The sequence below is a fragment of the Eutrema salsugineum genome, unplaced genomic scaffold (assembly GCF_000478725.1).
Source record: "Eutrema salsugineum unplaced genomic scaffold, Eutsalg1_0 scaffold_1, whole genome shotgun sequence".
Classification (NCBI taxonomy): Eukaryota; Viridiplantae; Streptophyta; class Magnoliopsida; order Brassicales; family Brassicaceae; genus Eutrema; species Eutrema salsugineum.
In genome coordinates this window covers 5,050,345-5,074,983 of record NW_006256909.1, presented here as the reverse complement: position 1 = coordinate 5,074,983, position 24,639 = coordinate 5,050,345, and the positions used below count along the sequence as shown (strand labels likewise).

Here is a 24,639-nt window from a genome sequence, read left to right as displayed (position 1 = left end):
TTCTTCGCCGTCTACCTCCGCATAGTTAGCTTTTCCATCCCAGCTTGGACATTCGTACTGAAAATGTCCAAGTTTGTGACATTTGAAACATTCTATGGTGGCTTTGTTGAAAGTTCTTCCTCTCCCGCGTCCTCTTCCTTGGCCTATTCTTCCTCTGCCTCTGCCATTTCGATCATCGGAAGTGACTTTCAGCGCTTGTTCTTCTCCACCATAACTTGGTCTTCTCATCTTTTGCTCATGCACCAGTAACGAGCTCTGCAGTGCGTCAACCAAGAGACTGTCAATGTCGTTGGACTCCTCAATAGAACAAACAATGTAGTTGAAGCTCTCATTTAATGTACGCAGGATTTTCTCCACAATTTTGACATCTTGCATGTCATCTCCACAATTTCTCATGTCGATGGCCACCACCATCACCCTTGTGAAGTATTCAGAGATGGATTCTCCAATCTTCATCTCCAACAACTCAAACGTTCTCCTCAACGTCTGTAACTGGGCCCGCTTCACTCTTGAATTTCCTTGGTATTTTGTTTTCATCGAATCCCACAGTTGCTTGGAAGTATCTTTCAATGTGATTGTCTTGAGAATGGATTTGTCAATTGCACTGAAGAGATAGTTTTTCGCTTTGAGATCCTTCAATCTTGCCTCAGCAAGGACCTTTTTATGTGCCTCAGACAGCGTCTTCTCATTGGTTGGCTCACCGACTCCATCTTTCACCACCCCAAAGTATTCCTTTGATCTCAAGAGATACTCCATGAGGAGGCTCCAATGATCGTAGTCCCCGTCGAATTTTGGAATGCTTGGCTGCGCAAAATTGCTTGATTCTCCCATTTCACTCACCCGTGTTTTCACTCTCTCTTGATTTTGCTCTTTCACTCACCCGTGTTTTTCACTCTCTCTAGATTTTGCTCTGATACTAATTTGTTGATTTCAGAGAACACTCACACAAAAGCTGAATACTTTGATACTTTATTATCATAGCTTACTGGCCTTTAAATAGCCAAAAAATGAAGATTAAGTCTTCTACAACAAACGAAAGAGAAACTTACGGAAGCACAATTGAACAACTAGTTGACTCCTACAATCTAGGAGATTTATTCAAACTCTTAACTAATTCAAAGAATAAATCAAACCCAACATAATCTTCCTTTGTTATCCCCGAAGCTGGCCGTCTATTCTTGTCCTTGTTTGCTTCCTTAATCTTTGATGCTATTTTATCTGTTTTCTTTTTCTCGATTGCATTTTGCATGGCTCTGCCTCCAACTGAACTCAGCCTTCTCTTTTATCAGTGAGTTGCCGCCATTCTTCAGGTGACCTTTAAAGAAAAGAAAAAAAAGAAAAATTGTCCTAAAATATACAATCCGATGGTTTAGTCGCATATTGATTCATATATTCAAGTACTAAATTGATTTCAACCTCGATAGTTTCAAATCGAACTTTTGAGTGCGATTCAATTTAGTAAATTAGCGTTATTTTTTATATTTTATTGGTGTGACATGCATACAACGATAAACAATACCAAAATAGTTAGAAAAATTAAGAGAGGTCGTATATTAATAATAAACAATTAGTTGGTACTGTTTTTATTTATTGATAATCAAACACACTATTTTCAACACTAGTTAGGTAATTATTTAATAAGTTAAACACATTTATTATATAAAGACTCAGTTGAGTCTCACAAGTTTGACACATCAGCATCTATTTTTTTGACACATCAGATTAAAAAAAAATTTATGAGAGAATTAAATAATTAAATTATACTCCCTCCGTTTCACAAATAGTGTCGTTCTGACACTTTTTTGTTTCAAAAAGAATGTCGTTTTAGAATTACAATGTAAATTTTGACATAAAATATCATTTTTAACCTCAAAAATAAATTCAGAAAATTAGTTATAAATGTAATTCCAAAAGTCATTTCTGCAAATTAATAAGGGTATAAGAGATATTTTATTTTATTTCTTAATTTCTGTGAAAAATGTCAGAACGACATTCTTTATGAAACGGAGGGAGTACTAATTTCATTTTAATTGAACACAAAAACCGAAAAGAAATACAAATTAATTTATGGTTCATAATAAACTGCAAATTAATTTCTATTTTGGAAGTTGGAAAGATCGAATCTCAAACAATCTCTAATGTTTTCGAATATTAACTCAAAATTCCACAAATCTCCTCTTTGATTTATGGGTTTTTGAAAGCTCTATTATATTCCTTGTATGAATTCTTCTTAGTATAAAGTCATACCCACCGATAACAACACTACCACCAGGATAAAGGGTTGAGATTTGAAGTTTCGGGCATAAATCAACAAAAACAAGGAAGAACACAACACTGTTTGAGCACAAAGAAGAAATACGACAACATGGAGAAGACTCTTGGTGAGATGAGGCAGAAAGTAGAGGATAAGATGGTTTTGAAGGGAGGATTCGAAGTAGAGAATAAGCTCTTATAATTGTTTACATTGGGAATTTTCCACTGAGTGTTAAGAAAAAGCTCATCTCAAAAGAATTTAGCTAGGTTCAAATAATGTTCATTGATTTTTTATTTTCTTTAATCTTAATTGATTAGTCAAAAAAGACAAGGAAATGAGCTGTATTGTTTAAGCAAATCAATGACAAAACTTCAATGTCAGCTCTTGAAATTCTAAATTCTAATGAAAACTATTTTGAATTTCGGTTGAAAGTCTCTTATTTTATTATTTGATGTATGATTTGAAGTTTCAGTTATTACATCTACAAAAAATAATAACTACATTTTTACGAGTTCATATAATATTCATATTACCAAATACAAAAAATTAGATTAAACTTATAGAAAAATATCTATTAATAAATTATATTAAAACAAAAAAAATCACATTTAATGATAATATATTTACAAATTTAGATAATATTTATATTATCAAAAATAAAAAATATGTTTATTTTGTAGAATAAAATGTAATTTTATAAGGTATATTAAAATAAATAAAACACCTACGTGTACACGCAGGTATTCATCTAATTTTCATAAATGTTTTCCAAAACTCTATGGAAATGACATGTCAGCATGATAAAATTATAAATCATATGTAAAATTAAATTTTTTTGAAAACAATCTTTCTCAATTAATATATAGGGGATTCTTTTCTGCTGATATTAGACTTAATTAATCATTAGTATTATTTTTAACCAATTAACATCTATTATATTAAAACAGAAGCACAATTAGTGCTTGCTTCCAAACACTCCTAAAGTTTTTTTATGATATTTTATTTTATATTTATATTTAATTTCCGAAAATTAGTTATTAATTTTGATATTTTTAAGTTTCCTACAATCTAGGTCATCTTTAATTTAAATTATAAATTATTGGAAATTTATGATTAAATTTAGTTACAAAAATCTGCATTCAAATTAATTTAAATTCAAAAAATTATAATTAAATTTTATAACGAAAATTTAGATAATAATTTTAATAATTTATAATTCCTTAAATACAGGTTAAATTTAAATTAAAATTTTAAATTTAAATAATATTTTTATTAAAATACATAGTAAATAAAAATTTTATCGTATTTTATCATAATCAATCGGTCTAAAATATCAAATATTTTAGATTAATAAATATTTATATTATATAATAATATGATCGAACTGATTAGAGTTATATATATATATATAATTAAGGTCTATGAGTTAATTTACTAAAACATATAAGATACTAAGATGATTTGAAACAATTAAATTAACAGATTAGCCAGTTTATATATATATATATATATATATATATATATATAAATACATTTTTGTAATAGCACAAATAGTAAATAAATATCTTATTATATTTTTTCATAATCAATTGGTCCAAATATTCAATATTAGTAAATATTTATAGGGTTATACATTTATAATTATAGTCTTATACGGATTAGTTTGTCAAAACATATAAGATATTAATAATGATTTAAGACAACTAAACAGACGGATTAGCAAATTCATAGATATATAGATTTTTTATGTGTAAATCTAAATTCACATAATACAAAGTTTATAATTAACATTATATCAATGTATACTTAATTAACGTATACTCTTATTCTACTAATATACAAATTTTTACTGTTTAAATTAAAACATGATAACAATCTTTTGATTTAAAAAAATAAATAACAAAAACTAATTATATCTAAACAAAAAAATAAATGCAATTTATATTGTAAATGAAAAATAAAAAATTTCCGTGCGGACGCACGGGATGTAAATCTAGTTTCAATTTAATTATCAAGTACACAATTGATCAATACAAGAAGTTGTAATGTCTCTTAACAAGTGCTCGTAGCATATCCGTGTAACGATCAAATGATTCGAGAACGGAAACGAACCTTTTCAAAATCTTTATATGTTATTCAAATCAACCATAGATGTTAAATAATGTTAAAGTATATTTCCATTAACCTTGTTTCTTTTGCCTCTTGGGATTCACTCCTAGCCAGGCCTCAATCCCTCGAAAAATTAGAATACTCTAACTGATGATGGTGACTAAATAATGAATAAAAGCTGATCAATGTTATAGAGATCTAATGGACAAATTGTACTTTGTCATGGTAAGGCGAACGTACAAACTTCTTAATTAATAAGACCTTTGAGTCTAGGGGAAAAATATCTCAATATAGACTTCGCATTTACTCACCACCTCTCGAAGAAATTCGTAGGCTCAACTTTTTTTCGTCTGGAAATTTGAGGAATTTTGAGTAATTGCTAAGTGTTTTTTTTAATTGCCAAGTCTTTTACGAAGGTATTTACTTTTGCAATTTTTTAAAAAAATGGCGTGTTATCTAAACAACTAAACCTTATAAAATTATGTGCGTATGAAAGAAAATTATATTGACACAAGCAAGTTGCAGCAACCTTTTTTCAAACGCGATTAGCTTTAACTTATAAGTACAAATGAGAAGGAATTTCTATTTTGGCAATATCGAAATCCATCGGAGAAAATTGTATCTGACTCAGCAAAAGATGCAAAAATTAATGGGTGATAAGTGTTAAAAAAACATATATACTGAGAGAGAACTTGAAAAGTGCTTAAGTATATAATATACAAAACATGGAAAATATATCATTGGCGGAATAATACATGTATATACGAAATACAACACTATTATGGTGATACTATATGTATCTTAATCCGAATACATGTATATAGGTCTCGAACACATCAACTTTTTAATCAAATAAATAAGGTATCCATGAATATCTCTGAATGGTTCCAATAGAAAAAAATAATTCAATAAAATAAAGGAACTCACCAATGGGCGAAAAAAATACTTGAGTGTTCTGAGCCCATCGACTTGAGAATGAATGAATGACGACATTCTTTCAACATCTGAACTTCTGTAGAAGGCAAGTGCTAAACGAAATTACTCTTGTTTGATCCCATTTTCTTTATTCAGCTAGCCTAGGTTATTTATTAGTTACTACTTTCTTACAGACTTGATTCGTGTTTCAGAATGGATATTTGTTGTTACAATGTACAAGTGTGAGATAATAGATTTTCGGGATCCAGACTCGATCTCTAAATACTGTATAAATTATACTTAACAAATCACAATTTATGATTTAACTAGTTGAGTATAGTCATACTCAAACTGAGCAACTCCAATCTCAACAATTCTCGTTTTAGTCTGAAATCGATTTATCTGTATGTAATAGAAATTGGATCATACGAATATACATGATATCAAATGTAAATATATATATATATGCGTATATATATGCGTAGTAAAATAATTCGGTAAACCGACTTTCAGAAACTAGTTCAGTTTTAATTTCGTTATCAAAATACGTATATGACCACCGGTATCAAAAGTTTTACATATTTAGGGAGTATTTAATCACAAATGGTCAAATTTTCGGAATTATTCATAATAAGCAACGACAATATGGCTCATGATTGCGTTTTTTGCACATATCACATTTTCTATCTGTCAGAGTACTAACAACGACAAATGTTCTAACTGTTTAGTGTTTTACATCATCTCAATGACCTGGTCCACATGCTGCCACCACGTGACCCTTGTTCAAGAATATTCCCAGCCTCCCAAAAGCCTTATTGGAAATATATGCGGAATATCCTAATAAACCTAACACAGTTTTATGATATGATCTGTTCAACATTTTCATGTGAGCGATCGAGAGAAAACATCTGCTTAGAACTGCAGAAGTGCTAGAGTGATATATTAAACTGTGTCTATAGTTTCATGAACATCTGAATATGTATAGAAAATGTGATTTAACTTTATAAATTACCCACATCATGTCAATCCTTCTGGCCAAACTAAGCATATACTATTTGTTGTATAATACGATTTACGTATTATTTTGTTATCTGATAACGATACTATTATAGCACGCATATTCGACATATCCAGAAGTTAAATATATATATATATATATATATACATGTATTTTTTTAGTAAATTATAAGGTTGTAGTAGTCTAGTAGATGCGAAAAAAATGTTTCGGTAATATGCTGTATGTTAGATCAAAATCAATATCGTTTTCTTTTTACAAATTTAGTGACAGAGGTATACACTACTTGCATAACTTGGACGCTCAAACAAAATTATTTTGGTCAAACAATTTCGTAAAATTAAACGGATTTATATAATTGAATTAAGGAGAATAAAACTTCCTCATTCTTTATTTTTTCCGGCATATTTCCTAATAGAAGTTCTAACTTTGAACTAATTTTCTCTAATTATTCATTTTGGTGGCAGGATAAAGGAGGCCCCATGTAAGTATGTAACTATGTAGGTAGTCGGGATAAGGCGTTTAGGACAAAAGACACGTGTTTGGCTATCCTCCACGTAGATGTCTTTGTCTCCGTCTGGATTTTTGGCACGTGGGTCCCTATCTCCCAAGATCAGGACGATTCTAGCGAGTGCTTTTCAATAATTAAATAATTGTACCTTTTTAAATCGCATTGCAATAAACTTTTTTTTTGGGCGCATAAAACATACATTTAATTTTACAGAAGAAAGTTTCTAATACTGTGGACTGTACGGACGATGGATACAAAATACACTCATACAAAATATTTACTTTTCTGTATTTTTTTTAAGACACCTTGTAATCATTGTCAAATATAAAAATGGAAACGCTTCATAATCAAAAATAAAAATGGTAACGCCTTTTTTTTTTAACATGTTCGTTCTTGAATTTCATGTGAAATTTTGGGATATACATTTGTATAGTATATTTTCTAAAACATGTTTGTTAGATGCTAATGCATTTTGCAAGGAGATATACAATTGAAAAAAAAAACATCCTTATAGTTATCTCTAACCTAACTCAACACGCTTTATCTATTTCCAGCTAATCTTACTTCAATCGGTGAAGAAAATAGTACATTGGAGAAATCCAATTGTTAAAAATGGAATTAGTACTAATTTAATTTAACAAAAATAAAATAATTTTTTATTTTGTCAAATTGATAATTGAAACGGTTCTTTTAATATTTTGGGATCGAGTATATCCGAATCTGGAGTGCGGAGTTCTCGTGATTGGCCATGCTGACATAGGAACTAGCTGTCTTAAGCCTTCAGATCTGACTCAACTCCCAATCAAATATTGACACGTCATCTACTTCCAAACTCAGCAGACCACCATAGCACTTGTTCGCGGCGCCTTGTATGTGTTTCTCTCATCCCTCAGGTGGGTCCTATCTCTAAAGTGGGTCCTAACATTTATCCGGGTCCCACACTGGCTTCGAAATCTGACTATATATATCCTGCTTCTTTATTCCTATTTTTCTGCAACCCAAAAACCAAAAAAAAAAGAATTGAGAAAGAAAAAAAACATTTTTCCATCTCTCTTCTCTCTCATCTTTAAAGCAATGGATCGACAAGATTCCGATGACATCATGAAATTTCTAGACGGCATGGCTAGCTCCGACGATGTTTTGTTTGGTTTTCTCGACGAAGGAAATCATTCACCGGAGGATTACACTGACTCCAATAACTTCGCCGCCGGGGAAGAATCTGATGCTGACGACTACGCCGCCGGTTCCAATTCTGAAGAGAATAAAAAGTTTTGGCATGAACAAGAACAACTTCTCCAGGTAATTCTTATATTAATTAACAAAACTTATAATTGATAAGACTTCCATTTTTTTTCTTTTTGGTGGGGTCTCATTAATTTTGTTTTGGACCAAATCTGAAATGTGTAGGCGACACTTTATAGGACAAGTTCAATTGAGACAAAGATTAGACAAGCAACGAAGGAAGCGTTGAAAGAAGTGAGATCAAAGGGTTTGCAATGTGTTTGTCGTAGACCCGTGACTGGCGGTTGCCGTCGCTGTTTGTGCGGCGAAGTATCTCGCCGTCTCCGAGACGCCGGCTATGATTGCGTCATCTCTAAATCCAAGTGGAGAAGCAATCATGAGATCCCTGCAGGTACAAGTCAAGCCCCATTTTACTCAAAACCTTTAAATTCTCAATATTCTAGTTTCCTAGTAAAAGTAGATGATTTGTGATATTTTAGATTAATATTTTTTTTTTAAAAAATGATTTCGTTTGAATATGGACTTGTTTTGAAACTTTCAGAGTTTAGATTCACAAATTTCAAAAAGATTTCGTTTGAAGATGGACTTATTTTGAAACTTTCAGCCATCTTCATTATCATCATTATTCAATGAAAAACCACGTCAACGGAATTATCTAGTTTTTCTAAAATATTTTGAACATTTTTCTTATTCTCGCGTATCTAGCAAGTTGTCATTAAAATTATAATAGTTGGACTAAATCGTGATGTTTTCTTATTTAAAACATTAGGTGAGCATGAATATTTAGAAATCGTGGACAAATCTGGTTCAAAGAAAGGCGAGATCCGGGTGGTGATTGAGCTGTCTTTTAGAGCGGAGTTTGAGATGGCGAGAGGCAGTGAAGAGTACAAGCGACTCATCGGAATATTACCGGAGGTGTACGTCGGGAAAACAGAGAGACTAAAATCATTGATAAAAATATTGTGCACGGCGGCAAAAAAGTGCATGAAAGACAAGAAAATGCACATGGGTCCTTGGAGAAAACACAAGTACATGCAGGCCAAGTGGTTCGGGACTTGTGAGAAAAAATCTGTGACACCGGTTCTAGAGACGGAGACAAATGATGATAGGTTTCCGAAGCCAAAGCAGAGGGTTTCTATGTTGAATTATGGTCTTTTTGGTGGTTTATCTACCGGAATGGATTGTCCGACTGCCTTAGCGGTCGTCTGATTATATATAATTATAGACTTACAAATGCAATAAGTTAGGGGAAAGTGAAATGAGTTTCCCATTTTGTGTGTCCCAAACAGGGCAACTTATTGGACCATTATAGTATATACGGCGTTATTTTAACTAAGATACATTTTAATTTCACTGGTTAGAAAAATCTTCAGAGTATTTCGGTATTTCCCCATGTGCTTATTATCTAAGTCAACACGGTTTCGTATAAGAAAATAAAGTCTTTTTTTTTTTAAATCTACTTAGCAAATGAACTAAACGTGAGTAAAATCAAATCATACGTAACAAAACAGTTACTGGTAGATCAAAGATTTTTATAGTTAATCAACATGTGAATAAGTTCCACAGTGGAGCCGTGTTTAAACCTATAGTATTAAATATATAAACATGTGCAAATTTTTAAGTAAAAAAAAGTTTATACCAATTGACTCATTGCGAAGTGTTTTTGATTTGTATCCTGTGAAGTTTAAAGCAACACAAAAATCAACAATCATCATCTTAGTTGGCTCAATATTAGTTTTTTTCCTACATTTAATTAAGTTATTTTTGATTCTTTAATACTTGTGAAGTTTTATGAAAAGGTTTAGGGTTTAGGCAAGTATCACCTTTTTCAACAGAGCATTTCGAATCTGAAATCAATTCAGGTATGGTTATGAAATATTGAGCATGCAAACGTGTTCAATACTAGAAACTAGAGACATTAATATATATGTGATGTTGCAAGGTTATAAAATGCGAAATATGTAAAATGGAATAGACTAGAAATTGAGTAGATGTGCAAGTACCAGCTTTTCGGGACAGAGCAGTAGGAATCCATTATCCATCAGTGATTACTTAAGAAGAAGATATGGACTATTTCGCTTTGACCAAAAAAAAAGGAATATTACGCACAAAGGACCTGTTTAATAAATTTTTACTAGCTCATAATTCGTCAAAGCCGTCTTAGCTCAGTGGTAGAGCGCGTGACTTTTAATCCCATGGCCGTGGGTTCGATCCCCAGCGTGTGTGTTTTTACATTTTAAATTTTCCCTTCTATCCACAAAAATCTTATCAGTTTTTACACATTTCTTGCCACGTTTAATAGACTCAGCGCGTTTTCCACCGTTTCTAAGAGTCAAATAGCCAATCAAAACTTGACAAAAAAAAGAATCTCTTATCTTCAATTTATCATGGTAGCAGCAACGGAATAAATAAATAACAAAACGAAAGAAGAGTCATAACAATTTACACATTATTAACTCGCGAATCGGTAACGATGTGTAATGACACTGCAACCTCGTCTGTATGGATTAGCTTTTTTGCGCTTTCCACAATTATAATATGAACGACCACGTCGTTTACACGGTACATTATTATTCTTCTTCAACGCATTGTAGCTAATATATCTTGCGGCTTTTAGAATCCTGCGGCTCAAATCAAATCCTGTCATTGTTCTCATCTCCTCTAATTCTCCACCGTCGATGCAAGTCCCCGACCACCCGGCGCAGTTCACTTTCTTAGCTCTCACCAGCATCGGAGCTGCAGCCACCGGAATTATCATAGCGATGATCAATAGCTTAATGTAATTCATCATCAAGAGTTGAATAGAAGTCGTAGAGATAGTGAATGATTTGATCACTGATATGAGGTTTTTATAAATGGGTTTTTAGTGGTTAATAGATCTGTAGTTTGCCCGGTTCTTACTCTACATTTTGTTGAATATTTACCTCAGTTATTACAGTTGATTAATTAGGGTTTATTTTTTGGTATAAAAATTGTCATATCTAAATTATTCACTAAGAATAGCTTTCACAGTTTACTGAACTATGAATAGCTCATTGCTTGATAGCGGCCAAACAATTAATTCCTTGAAAATATTATGAAAGTCAGATTTATTCACAAGTTTACACGAATGTCAATATCGACCTAACAATTAATCATACGGAGAAGTTGTGCATGAGCAATAGCATGATCATAATTATAAACACAATACGAAAACATATACTCATTTGATATAATAAGTCATGATTAAATATTAGCTAGGACATATACGAGACAGGAAAAACATAAAACAGTCACAAATGCTTCAAAATTCAAACAAAATAAAACGGCACATTAATATTAGACCCATCTCAACTCTAGAGGAATTAACACCTTCACAAACAAAAATGACCCGGAAAACTTATGACAACCACAAGAACCAAGCCTAGAGAAACCACACCCGGACCAACCAAACCGGCGGAATTGCGGGCCGACGCGGGCCCTGGAGCCGGAGCAAGAGCTTCTGAATCAGAAGGAACCACTCCCGGAGAAGACGCCGGAGACGACGAAGCCTGTTGGACCGGAGACAGAGAAGGTGACGGGGAGGGAGATGGCTGATGAGGAGTGCGGCTGTGGTGGGCGGCGGACATGACTGTGATGGCTAGCTTCTGGCCTTTGAGGCAGTTTTCCGAGTTGCCGCTGATGAAAAAGAACGGACCTGAGCGGCTAAGCACAAAGAGAGAGTCTCCGTCTGAGAGGGAAGCTATGGGATGAGTTGTGTTGCATGTGTTGTACTCTTCTTCACTCACCTCCAACACTGAATCTTTTCCCTTCGCATACTTGAAATCTTACAAAATCAAAATCGCACCAATTGATGTAATCATAAGTTATAATGATAAATTAATATGTATATATTATAGAAAAATTAGAGTGAGAGAGAGACTTACAAAGAGTGTCGTTGACTTGAAAGCGGTTTCGGTGAGACCAATGAGAATAATCCTCGGAAGGTTTAAGGACCCAACCATCTCTCCCACCAACATAGAACTTGTACCCATTTGATAACCCTATTGTAAACCCCAAACCCATCAACATCACAATCATCAAGGAAACATCAAACCTTTTGACCAACCCCATCCCCAAAATTTTAACTAAACCTGAAGTTCTTGATTTCTCACTTTAGTTGTGTGTGTGTGTGTGTGTTTTGCTGCCTCTTGGGTGATTTGTACGAGTATTTATGGTGAAAGTAGAGAAGACATAGCCGTTGGGTGAAGTTTTTGGCTGCATCAATTATCTAGAGGATATGCAATTTAATTAGAAGCGTTTCGATTTTACTCATTTCTTCTTTTTTACACGTATCGACATGCAATGGACTTAACGGCTACTTAACTTTAATTTCTCACTCGCTTTCTCCACCTCCTTACAAATAATCATTATTTCTTAATTTTAATCAGATCTGCTAATTATTTGTTAGTCATCTTATATATAACTGAAACCCTTTTTTAAAAATAGTTAAACTTACGTAACGTATTCTCTTTTTTTTTTTTTGTGTGTGTGCAAAAACGTATTCTCTTAATTTCTTCTATGAAGTTTTAATCCTGGCCAGAAAATATACAAATTACTTACAATGAGTTAAGTTGTAGTGGGCTTTTACAAACGGATCGGGTATGTTATAAAAAGGCTTTTTATACACTGTTCTCCTCTTAATTTTAAAGCCCAACTAGTTGTACAATATTAGAATAACTTTATTTTCTGTAAGTAGATATGCTTTCACGTAATGAGAAATTAGGAATCTTAACACATTTTTCGACTATTCTTAAAGCCATATTGATATAGATATAGGTTACACAAGAGTAGAAGAATTTTATTTTCTACAAGTGGATATGCTTTCTTGTAGTGGGGAATTAGGGACTTCACTCAGGCTCAAATTCCGTAAAACGTGAAATGGAAATTTCCATTTCTAGTTACTCAACAGACATTAATTATGGTAATAATTATGTCAACTAATAGTTGTTTTGGGAAGCAATATGTTTTTTAGGCGCAAGAAAGACCTGAGAATGCGAGATTTCAACAAGAAAGTCCCTTTACCAAAAAATAAGAAAATTAATAAGAAAAAAAAAACCAGAGACAAAGAAGTTTCGACTTGTTCAACAATGGGTAATTACTAATTAGAGAGAAGTTGATTGTGAAGCTTCAACGACCGCAGAACAACTTTCAATTGGAGTTGCAAAAAATTTGCAGATACAATACAAATCTTCAATCACGTCTCTTTGAGAAGGTTGTTTATCTGTAATCATCTTTCTATCTGCTGTCTGATACAGCCACCAATCTTCTTACAAAACCCAAAACCAAAACCTACTTTGTTTGACTTCACTTGGAGCTAACCTCTTCTCTCCATCTTCGTCTGCTATGCCCTAATAACGGATTGTTTTCGTCAGTGACTTGCGTTTCGGAACAAAACCCGAAACAGTTCTGATCCACTCGGATATTGTTATAAATTTGGAGTTGTGGTGAGATGAAGAAACGGGGGCATTTAGGGGTTTTGGGATTAGGGTTCGAGAAGCAGATTATCTTCTGGTTATCGATTTTGTTGGCGGTTTCGCAACAAGCGGCTGGGCTTAGACCCATAAGGGAGAAAACTCGATCATGGAGCGACGAGGTTTGTGTTGTAAAAATTCATGATTTCTTGAAAATTTTCTTCATTTCGGTCAATCTTATGTTTCCCAGAAACAAATTTATGATTTTGATTCGTAAGTTTGATTTTGACCTGATTTATCCAAGCTAAGAATCCGACTAGTTTGCTGGGAAATGTGTTCATTGACTTGTTTCTGCTGCTGAATGATTTGTCGGAATTGATGACTTAGCTAAATTTTGAGAGTTTTCTGCTTTATTGAAGATAATTCTTAGCAATATTTAGATGATCAAGAGTCAAATGATATCGCGACATTGACCATATCGAATGAAAATTTCAGGAGTAGCGTAGCTTCGGTCTATGTTTTCATCTTTTGGTTGAGCAAGTTGAATTTTGTTTTTAAATTATCTAATTTAGCTTTGTTCTGCCTGTGAATACCGTGAGGTGTGTAAGAACGAATCTGTCTTTAGCGTGGTGATCCAGTAATGGCGTCCATGTAGAGACCGGTTAGTTTTGTAGATGTAAAACCCATGGAAATTGGGAATCTAGGATGAGATTTGTAGTTTGAGTATGTATTGTTAGTGAATTTTTGCAAAATGTGCAAAGTGAAGAGGATAATAGTACCTTACGTGATGTCTGGGTGATTGTTTAATTCCTGAGATTTTGGTGATCTTGCAGTGGCTCTTTGGTAGAAAGCAAGTAACTGAAGTAGGACCGTTTTCTGCATGGAACATAACAGGAACATATAGAGGTTTGTGGCATGTCTTTCTTCGTTTTTCTACTTCTGGCCACTTGAGGATTGTCTGTTGGCTTATGTTTTAGGAAACTGGAAGTATCTGGATTCCGTAAATAGCTCTTCGAAGTTTCAAGACCTGCAGAAAGCAAATGGTAATTCTGTGGTTGAGTTAGTGGCAGTTCCAACAAAGATAACTGGTGTGCATTATGTTCAGGTGAACAGTTCAGCTTCTAAAGCCTGTATCACAGAATCGTCCGTGATATTATAGCATGCAGTATTTGAACTTCTCAAAACATTAATGGAACAGGGTGTAGTTGTTTTCCATGACGTATTTGACAATGAACAAAATGTGGGTGGTGCCCAAATAAACCTGGAAGGTGTATATATATGGCCCTTTAGACAACTCCGACTCGTGGATAACAGGTATATTGATTTATTTAACTGCATTTAAGTTCATTATTGAGTCTTATCTCCAAGGTCTTTGCATTACTTGACCTAAACAGTGGCAAGGAGAGTGATCCAGGGCAAGAAGACAATAATCTTCTATCGAATCCCTATCATATGGTAAAGCTTAAAGACTCTTGTTTTGCAATGATTAATCTTTTATCTGCTAATGACTTGCTTGTTGTGTTAAATGTTCGAAGAGCTTACTAATGTCAACTTTTTGTTGTTGGACAGCTCGGAATTTTCTCCTCTCAAGTGTTTCAAGAATCTCCTAGAGACAGAATACTGAAACGGAAACTTTGTAAGAATTTCTAAAAGACAGAATATCCTAATTTTTCTGTACGTATTACTTTTCAGCAACTCTGACCTTCAATCAATCAATTGTACTTCAGCACCAATAAATGAGGTAGAGAAGCACTGTAATATCGAAATAGCAGCTCAGATATCCCGTGTGGCTTCTATTGAAAACAGTATGTATTCTAACTTTAAACATTAAGGTGATCCTTGCGTACTTAGTCACGTATGTTGGGGGACTTTCCATTTTTTGGTAGATGGAGACAAAAACTATTATCACATGGAAGGATTAATGGAAAGTCCTGGTGTAGGCGATGATGGAGATTGTTTCTCGCCTTTGTTACTGAATGCGACTTCTGTGAATGTCGAAGTCTACTATAACAAAGCTGTGAACTATACACTAATGGTCACTTTTGTATCCTTTGTTCAAAAGCCGTTTTATACTTTCATTACAGAATGCCGAGCACTTTTGCAAGTTTAGCGCTTTCCTTAACTTTATTGCACTTTAGGTCTCTTTCCTCCAGGTTCTTTTGTTGATCCGGCAAATGGAGCACGGTAACACACAATCTGTAAGATAGTAAACCACATGGTTTGAATTGTTATTATTGTACATAATTGAATATAAACGATACTAACTTCCGGATATTTCTTGTATACAAGGGTGCTGCCAAGGTATCTATTGTAATGATTGGGCAACAAGCGATCATGGATGCTTATTTATGCCTTTTACATCTCACGGCCGGGATATTAGTTGGTATGTATAGTATATCCATATAACTGTACCTGAGCATTTAAAGATACCAATTTTCTTTTTTCTCATTAACCTATTTCTTTCCCCTTCATTTTGATAATGTTCGTTGGTTTTCAGTTTTCATCAATCATTCTGTCCCCACCCGTTTAATGAATTACTCAGTCATTGTGTTGGATTTTCTGATACTGTCTCACATTGACCCGTCTTCTACTTGACATTGTGATATTTTTCTCAAATCTCAATCACTGTTAAACCTAAAGCTTTCAACTTTCTCATGCAGAATCTCTATTTAATGCTTTTGCAACCGCTGCGTTCTTCAAATTCGTAGTCTTTTCGATTTTTGAGATGAGATATCTTCTGGCCATATGGAAAGCAACCCGGCCTTCCAACAGCGGAGAAGGTTGGGAAACAATGAGGCGTGAGCTGTCCTTTCTGTACAGCCGTTTCTGTGAGTATTTAGTTCTTTGGTGTATTTTTATCGTATCAAGCTTCAAGCTGATGTTTGATCATTATTACAATATTTTAACAGATGGGATCCTTCTTGGGGGCATATTGATAATGTATGAGTTCCACAACTACATGCGGCCGATTCTTCTCCTCATGTACTCATTTTGGATACCACAGATAGTCACCAATGTCATCCGGGATTCAAGAAAGCCTCTGCACCCGTATTACATCTTGGGTATGACAGCTACACGGTTAGCTATACCCTTATATGTTTTTGGATGCCCACACAACTTCATGCGTGTAGAGCCCAGCAAGGTCTGGTGCATATGCTTGTGCACATTCCTGGGTTTGCAAGCTGTCATTCTTCTTCTTCAGCATTATTTTGGTTCACGTTGCTTTGTTCCACGTCAGGTTAGTTTGTTCTTTTCCATGTAGGTTACATATGAAACGTTTCAATCTAGTAAAGTCAAATCAAGGTTTTCTTTACGGTTTCAGGTTAATTTTCATTGCTAAATTGTTTCTGACTACCGCTCATCTCTTTCTTCATTGTTTTCGTCTACATGCAGATGCTACCAGAGAAATATAACTACCACAGAAGATTTAATCAGGATGTAAGTCGCACCACTGATTGTGTCATCTGCATGACCGCTATTGATCTCAGACAGCGTACCAGTGATTGCATGGTACAGCAGCTTCTTCACCCACAAGCCAATTATCGGCTTCTCTCAACTACATTATTTTCCCTAATAGACATAATCACGAGCGGGCTTGTTCTTAAAACAGGTAACTCCATGTGAACATTTCTTCCACTCCGGATGCTTACAACGATGGATGGATATAAAAATGGAATGCCCAACTTGTCGGCGTTCGCTTCCTCCAGCATAGAGGATTTTTTTTTCTGCTTTGTTAGGATGTTACCGACTTCACTCAGTTTAATTGCAGGTAACAGCTCAAATCTAACTTTCAAAATCTAAAAGTTTCATTTTTTCCTGTCCTTGGAAGTTTTTTTGCCTAATAGTTTTTGTAGATAGGGTCTTGGTTCTGTCTGAATTTATTGTTTTCAAACTTGAATGTGATTTGTAAATGAGAATTCCGGATAATAATACCTGAGTCTGTAATCGGCTGGGCTATGAAGAACCATAGTTCTTTTTGAGTGTTTTGTCATGCGTTTTTCAGGTTTGTCTTTTCCTGTTCTGTCTGAACTCTGAAATAATTGTGGGTTGTTACAGTTATTTGTATAACATTACTGGAATATGTGCAGAAACTCACGAAGTTAACTGCTGCATAATTTGACGCTGAAACAGGTGGGACCTGTTCTTTGGTTTAAGGTCCTTGAAGAGGTGTAGAAGATTTATAGACGAAAGCAGAGCAAAGAAGGAATCTATAATCGCGGATAGATGTTATGTTCTGTATAAACTGTATAATGTTACTATCTTAGTGCATATTCTTTCACCCCACAACCCAATCTTTCGCACATTTCTTGTTCTTCTATTTTCTATGCGGCATATGAGTGAATCCTTATGCGTAGGCTGGACCAGGAGAAATGGCAGGTCCTGCGGTCGACGGAGCAACCGTAGGAGCCATGGCTGAGCATTCGTGGTCATGGCAGTCTACGGGATGGTCAAGTACAGCTTCACAGACTTTTTGGCTCCGCTGGAGCGGTTTGTTAGGCAGACAGTTGTAGCGATCATCAAAGGCTATTCCTCTGGAAGTCAGGTTCGTGCAGATGCCTTCTTCTTCATAGAAATAGTTGTCCGAGATGGTAAGGTTCAGCAGGCTGGGCAGTACGCAGACTCCAAGAGGGAGAGTGCCAGTGAACATGTTGTGTTCCAGATTCAGCAGCTCAAGATGGCCTAGCCCGGCAAGACTGTAAGGTACAGGACCAATTAAACTGTTGTAGCTCATGTCAAGGACTCTTAACTTGTAGAGATACCCGACTTCAGGGGGTAGACAACCAGACAAGCTTGAGTTGATTAGGAGAAGCTCTTCCAAGGTATCTGCAAAGCGAGATATGGTTGGAGGCAGACAACCGCTGAAATCATTGTTGGCAAAGACGACAACAGAGGCGGTTGTTCCACTGAAATCTCGTGGTATGAGGCTTGTTAACCTGTTGTTGTTCACAAAAATGGCGTCGAGAGGATTGCTGAAGAGTTTAGGAGGCAAAGGGCCTTCGAACTCATTGTAACGAAGGTCAAGGTACTTCAGAGAAGGGAGTGAGAGGACGACGTCAGGAAAAGGGCCTACAAGGCGGTTGTTGCTGAGGTCGAGCTCATAGAGCAACGATAGATTGGCCAATGAACGAGGAAGGATGCCGCAGAAGCGATTGCTATTGAGATGGATGAGAGCAAGGTGAGAGAGAAGGCCAATGGGTTCAGGAAGGAAACCAGCGATGTCTCCGTGGTTGAGATCGATTCCGGCAACAACTAGAGTGTTTGGATCGGAAGGGGATGGGGCACAGAAGATGCCAGTGTAGCTGCAGACTGAGGGACCGACCCAGTCTCCAGTCAAGTTCTTTGGATCGGAGTAGATGACCTTCTTCCATGCTTTAAGTGCACGGTACGCTTGCTGAAGATGCTGGTTATGGTTTGGGGAGTGAGTTGTGTGGTGGTGAAGGCTATGCTTTGCGGTTGATACTAAAGAGACATGAAAAAGAAGAACTGAGAGGAGAGTATGAAATGTAAGAGAGAGAGCCATTGACAGACAACTTATGGATCCTGTGTTTCAAGTGTAAGAAGAACTGAGAGGAGAGTATCGATTTATATATAGAGGCGATTTTAAGTTTCAGTCTTTGCTGCAAAGATTACAGAGGAAGAATCAAGTAGTGGCATAAAATCAAGGAAAGGGACTCATCTCCTTGCCTGTAGCTGTCTGGAGTGGTTTGAAGTGGGATCTGAGACCGACACTTGAAGACCAAATTCTTAGGGTTGGATTTTGATCGCTCATTCGCTTACAACCCAAGGAAACCCAATCTTGATACAAACTTTACTGTACCCTGCTTAAAAAAAATATTTAATAAAAAAACAAGATAAACACAAACTAACATTATTTATCCAGTGATCATTTTTTTGTCTGAAAAATGTCACATAACTAAGACAAAAGCCACAACTTCACACAGAGTACACTCGATATTCTAATAGCAACATTTGTACGAAGGCAGAGAGATTTATTCACCCATAGAGCTCAAGGACTTTTCTTTCTATTATCGTTGTTTAGCCACTACCAGAGCCATAGGTCTTGCCCAACACAATGAGCTGGAGCTTGTCATAGCCAGCGAGCACACCAGCGCCTGCGACTGCACGGAGGATGTTGGCACCTGCACCCTTGAAAAGTGACTTGGCCCCTTCCTTCTTAACGATCTGAGAAAATGCCTGAAGAGAACTCTTGTACTTCACTGCTTCACCTGATGTCATCATCATTCTTCTACGCACCGTGTCGATCGGGTAAGATGCTAGCCCAGCTCCAATGGTGATTCCCCACCCCAACAAGAAACTCGCAAAGAAGTTATCCTGTGTACAGCTTAAAACCAATGAGTAAACAGCAACAGAGGACTCTCAATATGTTGAAGTAAAAAGTTTTTCTTTGTTTTTTGTACCTGGAGACCATCGACTAGAACCACAGGCTTCAATGAGTCATACAATCCAAAGTAGAGTCCACGGTACACGATAATTCCAACACATGAGATGTTGAAACCACGGTACAGCCCAACAATGCCATCAGAAGCTATGGTCTTCTTGTAAACGTCAACTATGCCATTAAACTGCCTCTGGCCACCTTTCTTGGCCGCTTTGGCATCGTTGGCCAAACGGGTACGAGCGTAATCCAAAGAGTAGACAAAAAGCAGAGACGAGGCACCAGCTGCACCACCAGACGCCAAGTTCCCTGCAAACCACTTCCAATATCCATCTTTGTCTTTCTTGAAGTTGAACAGCCTCTTAAAGTAATCTTTGAACGCAAAGTTCAACGCCTGAAAAACAGAGAAATCTTTTGCTTAGCACACTCATCTCAACGTCTATACAAACACCAACTTGGAAGAGAAGAAAAAAGCTAACCTGCGTGGGGAAGTATCTGATAACATTGGCAGTGTTGCCTCTCCAAAGTGCAATCATGCCTTCGTCTTTGACTGTTCGGCCAAAACAATCAGTGATTCCTTTGTATGGTTCAGAGAGACGTCCTGCTTTGATCATTTCATCTTGGTTCTGAATCAAGAGCTTCACACGCTCAATCGGCGCTGCTGCCGTCTTTGAAACAGCAGCTGAGACTCCTCCCATAAGGAAATCGATCAAGAAACCAGTACCGGTTTTCTCGCTAGGGGCTTGAGCAAATACAGGCAACGAACCATGTGGTAGAAGAGAAGAGCCAATGCCATGATTACTTGACTGTAATAGACTCTGCAGACCTCCATTAACATAAGCACCAGAGACGCCGTAACTATAAGTTTGCACGCTCGGAGAAAGTCTATTTATCAAGGTTGATTGTCCATGAAGCTTCTGAAACACCGACGGATGCCTTGATCCATCCATTTTTGTTTTTACTGTAAAACTCAGCAAAAGATGATCTGCAAAGCAGCAAAACTACTAATTAAACACAAAATTTCTCGCTCTCTCGACATTTCTATACTTGAATGCTTAGAAGGACGATGACAAAGAACAGAACAGCAATCAATCCATTCATTGCAACGCATAAGATCCTACTATCTTCGGTTTAAAGCCACAAGTTCACTAGACCAGTCATGATTCCAAAATACAAGCACACTTGGAAACCTACTTGCAGCTCCTCAAACGAGACTATTCTTTCACTAAGATCAAGCGGCGAGTAGCATAGGAAAACAGAATTCACGAGCATGCAGAACAATTATTGAAAGAAAACCCTTAAACTAAGAGAAGTGTCAAATGGTAAAGCTAGAATAAGTGGAGTCGAGTGAAAATTCATGGAAGCTTACCGAAGATTCCTCTCCGAAGCGTAACAAAATTCTTGTAAGAGACGAGAACCGTAGGGTTCTAAAATGTCCTATGTGAAAAGATGGAAAAAATGGTCAGAAGATAAAATCTAAAATTACGAAAAATGTTACTTTGCTCCTTTGACACGTTTCCTTCTGGGCCCATTTTAAGGAACCCAGAGTCCTGAAGATTATTTTATGTTTATCTACTTTGGGTTTTTGTCTTCTAGTACTCATTTTGATTAGAGTTTTTTGGGTAGAGAAACTAACAGTTTCTTGGGTAGAAAATAACTTGATAAATTATTTTTCTAGTAAAATATACTATTTTTTTAATAAAATAAACGATCTTTAAATATTTATTTCTCAAGAAAAACACTTGCGGCAAAATATATACTTTTTGTCTCCATAACCAAGTTTGTTTTATAAATCTCATATATATAAAACATAAATGTCATGTCTGGAACCAACAGACTTTGAGGCAATGTACTTTGAATCATTGGACAGGGATGAATCTTAGGCTGTAAGTGTTGATCATCATGCCCCAATGCCTGAAAATTTAAAATAGGATAATCAAGACTTTTTTGGTGTGCTAAAAACAATAAAAATCGTTAATTAGGTCTACAAAATTTATGTTATTTAAGAAGCAAGAAGGTAATCCAAAACTGGTTGGATAGTAACTCAGAAACGTTCTACGTACTCTCCATAACATACGTATTGAAAGAGACCAAAGTATAGGCAATGATATCGGCACATGTGTTAGATAAACACAAGACGCATGCATGTCACTCATATGGCATGCGATAAAATTATATCCTTACACGCAATTAGCCTATAGAGTATAGATGTATATAAGAAATCACATAAAGATAATTTTAATAAATTCAAGATAACTGAAAGAGAACTCGGCTAGAATTAATCCGATTTAGAAGGAGGGGTGAGAATTACATGTGTTCGCTAAACTAACCATGCATAGTAAACTTTACCATATATATAAACTAATTGACAACTATATCGATTTGTGATCACACACGAATCATCTCACCTTAGTTCAATATTGTAAGCAGTTAAAGAGAACAAAAAATTAAGATGCACCGTGCCATATTGCTCGTGACACTCTTGGCCCTGATTAAGACCACGGTTTCGGACCTTATGATAGAGCAGTGTAGGGACGTGTTCGATAGTTTCATGCCGTGCATGGGCTTCGTCGAGGGAATATTCCAGCAACCTTCTCCGCAATGCTGTACAGGCGTGACCCACTTGAACAACATTGTCAAGTTCACTCCTCCAGTTAACTACTCTTTTCTCGGTTTTTCCATTTTTCGATTTTTTTCCTTCTAATTTTCGGGTTCTTTTCACCATTGATTATTGATTAGACCGGTAAGCCTAATTAACCTAGGTTAATAATATTAAGCAGGGATCGAGGAAGAACAAGCAGGGGAATGGAGAGATAGAGAGAGTGTGTAATTGCATAGAGATAATGGGAAGAGCAGATCATCTTCCTTTTCTGCCTCCTGCCATTAACAATATTCCTCTCCTTTGTTCTCTTACTCTCAGCTTTCCCATCTCCGTTGCAATGGACTGTTCTCAGTTATTTTCACTCTCCCTCTCCCCCATCGTTTATTTTTTTTCCTCCTATTTTTAACCTAAAAATGTCATTTGTTACATTTATTCCTATGTGAAAAAGAACTAATCTAATTAAGTGGTATTTTTTTCGTTACAGGTTCAGAAACGCGAAGGTTATCGACGCTGGAAAATTAAATTAGCTTATAAGTATATATAAATATTGGAAAGGGAAGAGTTGTAATATGTATGAATATATGTATTTTAAAGGGAAGACTTTGTAATAGCTATGTATGATATATAATCGAGTATATTGTATTAATTAGTGACTAGTGTTACAAAAGCAAGCAAAATGTTTCTCTAAGCCATTATATATGTATATTTATCAGCTGGCTTCTACTTCTTAGTTCTTCTAGTAGCAGTTGTTGTGGAAAAACAAATATCATAGAACTTAACGAAGTACAGTAAAACCTCTATAAATTAATAATGTTGGGACCATGAAATTTTATTAATTTATCGTGATATTAATTTATTTATAAATTAATAAATTATTAATTTATAGAGATAATCTAGTTTTTGTCTATAACTTTTTTAAAAAAAATTTGAATAATATTGTATTTAAGAACTTAAGAGAATAACTTAATAAAAATTATGATTAATAAATATAGTTATCATAACAAAATAGTTTTTAATAGAATATTAATTTGTCTATTAAAAATATACATGTTTAAAAATTCAAAATTTATAAGAAATCATGGCTATTATCAAAAATATGAAAATGAAGACAATACTACAATACATTTATAGATATTTACGTGTAAGAAACCTAATTATTATATCAAAAATTCTTCACAAATTTGAATGAATATTGAAAAAAAACAATAAGAGATAGAGATGTAATAAACAAACAGATGAACACCAATAAAATTTCAACTTTAAGTAAAAGTAAACACATTATTCATATTTTAGAATAATATATATATATTTGTATATTTATATAATTATTAATTTATATTTTTGTTGGGACCATATATTTATATCGGAGTTTCAAAAAATATTATTATTTTATTATTTTATCGAATTTGATGGATTTTTACACTGTTCCCAATTAGGGACCAAAAAAATTTATTAATTTATAGTGATTATTAATTTATCGAGTATTAATTTATAGAGGTTCTACTGTATGTACATTTCGGGTCTTTATCCAACTTTATTCGTACTCCCGGTATTACATGAACTAATCCGAGAAGACTAATTCTACTCCCTAAACTACATGAACTCAGTTTGGAACTACTTTTTCGAGTTGAGATAATCTATTTCAGTGGATAAATATACGAGTTGAAGTTTTTTGGGGTTAATTACTCAAGTCTCCAGGTTGTTAGTTAAATTTTTTACAAATGATGGTTTCATTATAAAATTAGGTAATTATATATCTCAAATTACCTAATCTTGTCCACAATTACCGGAAATACCCGAATTTGGCTTCGACCTTACCAGACCTAGTGGTGATTTATTTGAAAACAATAAATAAACTTTAGATATAGTTTGACCCAAAAAATATATACTTAAGAGAATAATTTCATACAAATACACTTTGGACCAAGTGATTACGAAAAATGTTACTGGGGCCATTTTAGTGGTGGTGGTTATTAATTATTACGACTAGAAAAAAGTTTTCGGGGATAACATAAATATCAGACATATATAACGCAGTGGAGACCCCTCGAGCATTATGTGCCATGAAAACTGGTTAGGCCCGTCTAACAAATCAACATATACAAATTGTATGAATACTTACGAAGGAAGCACGAGCTTTACATGTTTCCCAAAACAAACCA

The 24,639-nt window shown here is 35.0% G+C and overlaps 6 protein-coding genes across 8 annotated transcripts; 3 read left to right on the top strand and 3 right to left on the bottom strand.

Moving 5' to 3' along the window:
• The first annotated feature begins 7,809 nt into the window (after positions 1–7,809).
• Positions 7,810–9,406, top strand: LOC18028896. The gene is made up of 3 exons (XM_006412904.2): positions 7,810–8,103; positions 8,212–8,437; positions 8,816–9,406. Exons 1-3 carry the CDS (start codon positions 7,879–7,881, stop codon positions 9,253–9,255), a joined length of 891 nt encoding a protein of 296 aa, XP_006412967.1. The 5' UTR covers positions 7,810–7,878; the 3' UTR covers positions 9,256–9,406.
• Positions 9,407–11,251: 1,845 nt separating this feature from the next.
• On the bottom strand, positions 11,252–12,229 carry LOC18028894 (early nodulin-like protein 2). The gene is made up of 2 exons (XM_006412902.2): positions 11,952–12,229; positions 11,252–11,851 (listed from the first exon to the last, which is right to left on the bottom strand). Exons 1-2 carry the CDS (start codon positions 12,136–12,138, stop codon positions 11,400–11,402), a joined length of 639 nt encoding a protein of 212 aa, XP_006412965.1. The 5' UTR covers positions 12,139–12,229; the 3' UTR covers positions 11,252–11,399.
• A 906-nt stretch (positions 12,230–13,135) lies between these two features.
• Positions 13,136–17,869, top strand: LOC18028893 (transmembrane E3 ubiquitin-protein ligase 1). 2 transcript variants are annotated; one of them, XM_024148818.1, is made up of 15 exons: positions 13,136–13,660; positions 14,312–14,384; positions 14,456–14,583; positions 14,677–14,792; positions 14,873–14,933; positions 15,048–15,114; positions 15,206–15,283; positions 15,419–15,522; positions 15,617–15,676; positions 15,768–15,861; positions 16,139–16,306; positions 16,388–16,716; positions 16,872–16,988; positions 17,089–17,247; positions 17,610–17,869. In XM_024148818.1, exons 1-14 carry the CDS (start codon positions 13,517–13,519, stop codon positions 17,188–17,190), a joined length of 1,641 nt encoding a protein of 546 aa, XP_024004586.1. In that variant the 5' UTR covers positions 13,136–13,516; the 3' UTR covers positions 17,191–17,247; positions 17,610–17,869. The 2 variants fall into 2 exon arrangements, with proteins under 2 accessions (XP_024004586.1, XP_006412964.1); XM_006412901.2 differs by having other exon boundaries at positions 15,365–15,522.
• On the bottom strand, positions 17,778–19,099 carry LOC18028892 (pollen-specific leucine-rich repeat extensin-like protein 3). Its single transcript, XM_006412899.2, has one exon. The coding sequence runs from the start codon at positions 18,997–18,999 to the stop codon at positions 17,824–17,826; it is 1,176 nt and encodes a 391-aa protein (XP_006412962.1). The 5' UTR covers positions 19,000–19,099; the 3' UTR covers positions 17,778–17,823.
• Positions 19,100–19,333: 234 nt separating this feature from the next.
• Positions 19,334–21,351, bottom strand: LOC18028891 (ADP,ATP carrier protein 3, mitochondrial). Its single transcript, XM_006412898.2, has 4 exons — positions 21,245–21,351; positions 20,355–20,860; positions 19,898–20,269; positions 19,334–19,811 (listed from the first exon to the last, which is right to left on the bottom strand). Exons 2-4 carry the CDS (start codon positions 20,823–20,825, stop codon positions 19,515–19,517), a joined length of 1,140 nt encoding a protein of 379 aa, XP_006412961.1. The 5' UTR covers positions 20,826–20,860; positions 21,245–21,351; the 3' UTR covers positions 19,334–19,514.
• A 773-nt stretch (positions 21,352–22,124) lies between these two features.
• On the top strand, positions 22,125–23,086 carry LOC18028890 (protein ARABIDOPSIS THALIANA ANTHER 7). Of its 2 annotated transcripts, none has more exons than XM_006412897.2 (3): positions 22,125–22,528; positions 22,656–22,828; positions 22,962–23,086. In XM_006412897.2, exons 1-3 carry the CDS (start codon positions 22,328–22,330, stop codon positions 23,002–23,004), a joined length of 417 nt encoding a protein of 138 aa, XP_006412960.1. In that variant the 5' UTR covers positions 22,125–22,327; the 3' UTR covers positions 23,005–23,086. The 2 variants fall into 2 exon arrangements, with proteins under 2 accessions (XP_006412960.1, XP_024005799.1); XM_024150031.1 differs by having other exon boundaries at positions 22,267–22,528; positions 22,653–22,828.
• Positions 23,087–24,639: the final 1,553 nt, after the last annotated feature.